Below are 7,695 nucleotides of genomic sequence, written 5' to 3'. Positions count from 1 at the left end.
CTTTATTCTAAATGCAAAGTCCCTTCCCCAAAGTGAGAGTTATAATCTACAAAGTCCCAACCTGTGTTCAGTATGTTGGCATTTATTATTTCACTTTCTGTTTCTGGAGATTCTGTCTGTGCTTCCTTTAAGTTCTCTACTCCATTCTACTCTTTGTCTTCTACTCCCATTCTTTGTCCCCAAGTGTTTTAACCTCCCTTTCCTTGCTCTCCATAGCCACAGGCTTGTGGTGGGAGCAGGATCCCTGTTGGATAGTTTGTCTTTTACTTTCAGGTAATTTGAAGTTACCGTGTTCACCTAATAATGAAGGTATGAGCCCTATGTAGCTTTTACTTGTTCTCTTTGATTTTATGGTTGTTTTGGGTGAGGGGAAGATTTGGAATCAGGCTACTGCTATTGTTCTCCAGCCCCAAGAGTCTCAACATACTTTTAATAGACAGAAACATTTCAGCACCTAATTATGATGAAGACCATTGAAAACTAGCAATAGAAGGGAGCTATATTAATCGGTATTATCAATGGTTATAAGTGGTAGTTGAAGTAGAAGTTGAGAGTTCAGAATGGCAACAAGATTAACAAATGGAACATACTGCTTATCAGTGACTTTAGTCTGTGTCACTGAGCTGAAAGCACATGTGAAACTTGTGAAAATTAAGACGTACTTTCTGAAAGACTGGGAATAAGACAATGAATGCTCGCCTTTCTCACTGCTATCATTCAACATAATATTGGTGACCCTGGCCAAGACAATAAGAAATGAAAAAAGAAACAATGTACTTTATACAAGGATTAGAAAGAAATGAACATCATTTGCAGATAACATAATTTTTAAATAGCTACAAATTCTTAGAATAACAAAGTTCACTAAGGTTGCTGAATACAAGATTTACAAAGAGCACTGACTCCTCTACAGCTGTGCCAACAGCCATTCCTCATCTTCTTTTCCCTTGCTAACAAAATCCCGAGTTCTTTATGACAACCCCAGGAGATAATCATGATTTATCTAAACCAGTCACTGCAAATCCATTCCCCTTTACCAGATCCTAATTTTACCAGCATCCCTTGAGTTAGGTATGATTATATATAACCCAGTCCTGCCCAATAACCTGTAAGCAAAAGTATGCTGGGCCGTTCCTGGGATTTTATTTTATTTTTATTGTGATTTAAGTGAAAGTCCACAATTCAAGTCAGTTTCTCATACAAAAACTTATACACACATTTTTATGTGACCCTAGCTGTTCTCCCTACAATGTGACAGCACACTCCTCCTCACCACCCTGTACTTCTTGTGTCCATTCAACCAACTCCTGTCCCCCTCTGCCTTCTCATCTCACCTCCAGACAGCTTTCTCTCTCTCTCTCTTTTTTTTTTTAAATACCTTGGTTTCTCTGAGCCTTACATTTCCTTGGCTCAGAGCTTATATGTGCTTTACCTTATAAGACTGTAAAGATGAAATGGGACTACGTACATATCAAAGTACTCTGTAAATGCTAAATATAAATTTAAGATATGCAAATGGTTATACGTACAGATGTAGAATCAATTGGTATAAGTGCTATAAACTGGCAGTAAGTTTAAGGAGTGCTATTATATACAAGGAAATTCTTTTACCCAACCAACCATTTTCATTGAGAAACTAAGAACTACTGTTGAATTTTGCTTCTTGTGTAGCGCCTTGCTCAGTGATGCACTAAATCTAACACCTCAGACCTTTGGGTAATTTGCAGATCATGCCAATACTGCTTTAAGTTGTAGATCAGGGGGTCACAAAAACTTTTCTATAAAAAGACAGTAAATATTTTAAACCCTTGTAGACCGCACAGTCTCTGTCACAACTATTCAATTGTCACTGTAGCCAGAAGGCACCCGTATCCGTTGCTGTTGAGTCAGTTCCAACTTTGTGACCCTATAGGACAGAACAGAACTGCCTCATAGGGTTTCCAAGGATTCAAACTGCTGAAATTATGGTTAGCAGCTGTAGCTCGCCTTAGCTCTTAACCAATGGGCATGGCTGTGTTCCAATAAAACTTTATTTATAAAGCAGACAACGGGCCAATTTGACCTGCAGGGTAAAATTTGTTAATACCTGTTCTAGATCACAATACAGCTCTTCAGTGGACTTGTCTCATAGGAATCATGTGTTGGCATCAGTCCAATCTGCTTCCCAGTACATCATTTCCACTTCATTAATACCACTGTATGTCTGTATAGGGCTTTAATTTTACAAAGCACTTCCACCATAATTTAACACACTCGTGCTCACAAAGGTCTCTATGAAGTAAGAAGGGTAGATCTTATCTTCTTTGTGCTGGTGAGAAAAATAGTAAATTGTGCACTGTAACACAGCTATACTGAGGAGCAACATCTACATTTCCTAGATACCAGTTTAGTGGTTTTTAAAAATACATGATTAGAAACCTTAATTATACTCCATGGTTCTTAGATTTCCATTGTTACTCTACCTCTTTTCTTATTCAAATGCCAGTGAAGCATTCTGCATTTTCAAGGTTTGAATTCATTTCCTCGAACATAGCTCTTAGCGCTAAATTGAAAATTCTATTTTGACAGTGTTGAATATAAAAAGGATGCTTGTGATAGAAGAAATTGCAAAGGAAAAAATGTAAGAGCCAAAAGAAAATTAAAGAATTAAAATTTCTACTTTAAATCAAGTTCTAGCCTCTCAAAGGAGAAAAAAAAAAACACTTTCAATTTTAGTATGACAAAGTAGACACAAGATACAGATCAAAGCCCCATCAAGGGACTATACATACGGTAGACTTGAATCTATGGTTTATAATAAAGGTTCCTCTGTGAAACCTGGACCTCTTTATGATACTTTCTAGTAGACTATTTCAAAATATTAGAAGGGACACACAACAGTTAACACCGAACATAACTGGAAACTTCCAGAGGAACTCCCAACTAAATAAAAGCACGAACATCACTAATGCCAAAAGTCTCCAGTCTATCATTTACTAGCTGAGCTTCAGTTTTCTCTTTTGTAAAATGGGGTAATGCCTACCTTGTAGGGTTGTTTTGAGGAATGAAAAAATTGTACATAAAGCAATTAACAGTATACATAGCAAGCTCTCACTAAACATAGCTATTTAACAAAGTATGCAGATATAAAGAAAAATAAAACCTATACTGAACCTTCATGAGCCATTCTTTAGCAGTTGAACAAGCCAAAGAACACTTCTATGTCTATTTATCCCTGCCTGACAGTAAACATCAGGTCCTAGGCAGAGGTAGAGAATTCCTGGGTAGCACAAACCGTTAAGCGCTTCAGTACTAGCCGAATGGTTGGTAGTTTGAACACAGAGGCTTCCTGGAGGACAGGCCTGGAGGTCTGCTTCCAAAAGGTCACAACCTTTAAAACCCTATGGAGAAGTTCTACTCTGCACATATAGGGTTGCCATGAGTCAGGACTGACTCAATGGCAAATATCAACAAGCAAAGTTAAGAAGTCTTAGATCTGCCCAGCTCTGGCCCCACTTCAGGTGTTCTTTCCTGTTGCTACCCTTTCTTCCAGTCTGAACAAAACCTGTCAGCTCTCTGCACTTCCTCCAAGATAGCAAAAAAGTAAACGATTTTCAAACTAGAATAAAATTTAGTTTTTGAATTCTATCTCTTTCAGATCTTGATTTTTTAAAACAGATTCTAATTGGAACAAAAAGCTTTGTGTCTCTTTTAGAGGAATTTCAGAAATTATTAAAAAAAGCAGTTGACTTGTAAAGTCACAGCTGCTGGCAAGGGACATTTGTAGTTAGAAAAGAATGTATTCTAGAAATTATCATTTTTTTTTAGTCACAGTATTTATTTTGAAATCCCAAATAATGCTAAAAGATGGTGTGAGTTTTTAAAAATATATATATTAGAAGAGGGCGTAAGTTAAAAAATGAGAGCATTGCCCTAGATTTCTGTGGAACATAAAACTGTAATCTTTCATCTGTTTTGCTGTGCCTTACTATAAAAATACCGATGGCACAGATCTTATATAGCTTTAACAACTTGATTATAAACTGTTTCAAAAGTAATTTATTTGGATTTTCCATATCTTTTAATGAATTGCAAATATATTAACAGAAAAGACTCCCCCCCAAGACTGTACAATTTCTGAAATAAGTCAGGAAAAGCAAAAAGAAGACCAAAATTACATTGTTTCAATGCAAATAGAACACACACATCATACCCACACTTGCATTTTCCTAGGTTTTCACAAAGAAAAATGGTTTACCATATTTCTCCATGAAGACCCATACTATACTCTGGCTAATCAGAGACTTCCAAACTTTTTTCTTTAAAAAGAACATTTTTAATAGACTAAATACTGGCTATCACTGAGTTTTTGTTTAAGGTACAACAGCAGCATGGTTCAAATGTTACTTGCATTTCTTGGAAAAAATAAAAAATTTTAAAGTAATGAAATACAGAAAAATTAGGGACCACTTTCATTATTTTGAGTACCATAGTTCTCTTGAAAACATATTTCCAATCTTCTAAAATCCCAGAGTTAAGAACCATTTCCAAGAGGAAAAAAATCCAACTCTATGGTATTAACTTCTGAACACAAGTGTGTGTGTATATGTATATATGTGTGAGTGTGTGTGAAAAGCTTACACAGAAAAAACGGTGTCAAAGTACTTAGGATTTTTAATTTCCTTCAAAATAACTTATGAAATCCGAAGCACGCATTTTGCTGGATCAAAATGCGTTTCCTCTTCTGGTTGTTTGATCCCCATTTCATGTGAAACAAAACAAACTAGCCAGAAACAGTCACTAGGTGAGAAATAAGGCTCCGTACAGCTAAATGACTTTGAAAGTAGGTGTGAGGGAAAAAAAGAAATTAGGCCAAGATTGGGCTTCATGTGTCCCTCAGCCAGCCATTGCCATGGCATGCCCTCTACAGCCATCCTTTGACCCTTGGTCTCAAAATCAGTACCAGAAATATTCTCGCCTCTGGCACAGGACATAAATTCCTACAATGAAATGATAACTAATTACACCTCAGCAAATTATGTTATGTGCTTAGCTTTCTCCAGGCTTTGTAACACAGAGCTCAGGTTGAAGCTTTCTATGAAACTCTAGATTTGATACTGTTATGCAGCTGGCTTATGATCTGTAGATTTAAAAATAAAAGAATCTAAAATTAAATATTATAGAACTAATACATAATAAAACGGAATATTTGTTAGAATCCAAGCATTAGCCTGTGGGAATTTTTAATGATACTCATTTACTTCCAACCTTTCCTTATAAGTGATTTTTTTTTTTTTTAAGGTAGCACACAGACCTGGATTCAGGAAGGAAATTTTGTTAAACACCTCTCTGGCACCCAATACCTAATCTATGACTCTGACTTTAATTCATTTATAATGGTATCTAATCCATGTTCAAAAATGAGCATATTAACAGCAAAAGATAGGCATTTACTGAGTCTACAGGTTAAAATGTTTTCAAATCTTCTGTTATTTTCACAGTTTGACTAACTAATACAGGTAACCAGTAGATAAATTTGTCCTTCATCAAATAATCCAAAATAATAACTGCAGGCCTGCCATTCATTAAGAAACTATAATACGTTATATTCTGAAATTGGCACTTAATAAAATGTTAACAACTGAAGTTTCTCTAAAATTTTCAACAATTAAAATAAAGGAGATATACAATTTAAGACTGTTTAAATGTTACTGTGAAATTTCAATAATTTTCATTTTATTATGCATAATTAGATCTTTAAAATTGGGGCAATTTCCCAAGGACACCAACCTATGCTATGACTTAAACTCAGGAGAGAACATACGTCTCCGTCATAAGAATGTTTTTTTCTCCCCTCAACTAAAAATGTCAAATATCCTAAATCCAATTGCTCTTAGAAGATGTTTTGATGACTGATACTACTGAAAATAATCAAAAGCACAGAGCTGAAAAGAATGGACTGCACCCTGCTTAAACACTTAGAAAAATCAAAGGGATACTGTTTTGAACAAACATAGATTCAAGGTATGGTGCAATTATGATTGTATTAAGGCTTTTACTGTCATGATCTCTTCAAGTCTCTCCACTTTAGTGTTCTCATGCTGATTCTTATGGTGAACTTAAATGGTTATTAAGGGCCTTGTTTTGGCTTTTCAGTGGACAAGCACACTATCATCTTTGAATGTTAAAGGTGATCCCACAGAGCTCAAAGAGAAAAGACAATATGGTAAGGATCAACTTTAAAGTTTTCAATACCAAGACAACAATGATCAACACTGTGAAGCAGGGTGAATAAATTAAATTCTTGGTTGAAAGCATTCTTGCCAAGAATAAGTGTACACTGTATGAAATGATATTTGATTCCTACATGAGTCTCAACATACCCATTACACTTGTTTATGGGAGACACTGCAAGTTTAAGGTAATTTACATTCCTTGGCAATCAAGTTACTCTGTTATAGGCAATGTCTTTTATTGTTCCATCTGGCACTTGCTAACACCATTCTTGAAGAACCTAGAAATGAAGATCCGTCTCTCTGTTTATCAAGAACAGAACCAAATAAAAACAAAATTCAGAAAAAAGGCCAAGAAATTCTGGTTCATCACTATTTTCCCTATCTAATGGTTCTTTCAAGATAAAACATAACTCTTCCTTCCATGATAGCTTTCCAACAAAGGGAGATTAAAGAAAAAGAAAAAAAAGAAAGTCCCCCACCTGACTCCCCTAAATTGTCATTCATACTGGTGTAAGAGCCAGTCTCATTAGCAGCTAAATATTGCACTGCCTTTCATTCTGTGAACAGTCAGGGTCCAATGAAAGTGGCACACTCATGGTATAAGTGATGGATGATGACACCGCCGGCTCAGGAGTGAAGACTCAGTACATGGAGGGACAAGTAACATGTCAGCACTAGTCACACATCCAGTTGCAAAAGTCTGATTCCCGGAAGTTAAAATTCATCACTTTCAGCTGCATGAAGTTGTGTGTCATCTGCATCTGTCATGCTGCTCTCCTGGGATTCATCTGTTCCCACTTTAAAAACAAAACAATAGTCTACGGTAAGGTATCTGACAAGTACTTTTTTTCGTTCACGGAAACAAATAGGGAAACTGTTTTACATTCAGACTGAGACGAAAGCGTAAATAAAAGCCCTTAAAAAAGCACCAAATCCTGATTTTTAATAAAATGCAATTCAAGCTTTTTACAGCATGTCTTAGATTTGTTTATTGTACTGAAACTTTGAGGGTTTTAACTACCAAAACTGCTTCTCCCTCATACATTCCTTATTCTTGTCTTAGGTGCTTGGGCATTAATTTTAGATGTTTAATCGAAAGAACATTCTACACATGATTAAAGCTAGTTCTCTTAGACTTAAAAAAAGACTAACATCTCCCTACCCCCAATCATCAGCTCTACTTTGGGGACAGCCCTTGCTAGTCCACAGAAATAATGAACATAACCTTCAGAAAAAACGTTATTGGGATTATAGGAATTATAATTTCAATTAGAAGCCTTACACCAAGTCTTCTGGAACAAAAGCATTTTAGTTTATCTCATTAGAAGGTTCTCAATTCTTTTCAAAAAAATATTGATATGCTGAATCTTGGTTCTCACTAATTATTTTAAGATATACATTCAGTTTAGACATAGAGTATTTACTGATTTAAACTATAATTTTTTGTTCCCTCTTCTTTTCCTGACCCCTAAATTTACAT

The 7,695-nt window shown here is 35.6% G+C and overlaps 1 protein-coding gene across 12 annotated transcripts in view; it reads right to left on the bottom strand.

Moving 5' to 3' along the window:
* Positions 1-5,216: 5,216 nt before the first annotated feature.
* The window catches only part of CDC27 (cell division cycle 27), a 63,786-nt gene continuing 61,307 nt past the window's right edge, over positions 5,217-7,695 (bottom strand). For 11 of the 12 annotated variants that reach the window (XM_064270978.1, XM_064270972.1, XM_064270973.1 and 8 more), the window contains exon 19: positions 5,217-7,012. Coding sequence is in view for 7 of the 12 variants with exons in the window: in XM_064270972.1 (XP_064127042.1) it covers positions 6,930-7,012 (83 nt within the window). In the remaining 5 variants the exon portion in view is untranslated. The remainder of the gene's footprint in view (positions 7,013-7,695) is intronic. The other variant, XR_010318330.1, reaches the window with a different exon arrangement.

The sequence above is a fragment of the Loxodonta africana genome, chromosome 18 (genome assembly GCF_030014295.1).
Source record: "Loxodonta africana isolate mLoxAfr1 chromosome 18, mLoxAfr1.hap2, whole genome shotgun sequence".
Classification (NCBI taxonomy): domain Eukaryota; kingdom Metazoa; phylum Chordata; class Mammalia; order Proboscidea; family Elephantidae; genus Loxodonta; species Loxodonta africana.
Note: the sequence above shows the minus strand (reverse complement) of the source record. Positions and strands in the feature narration are given on the sequence as shown.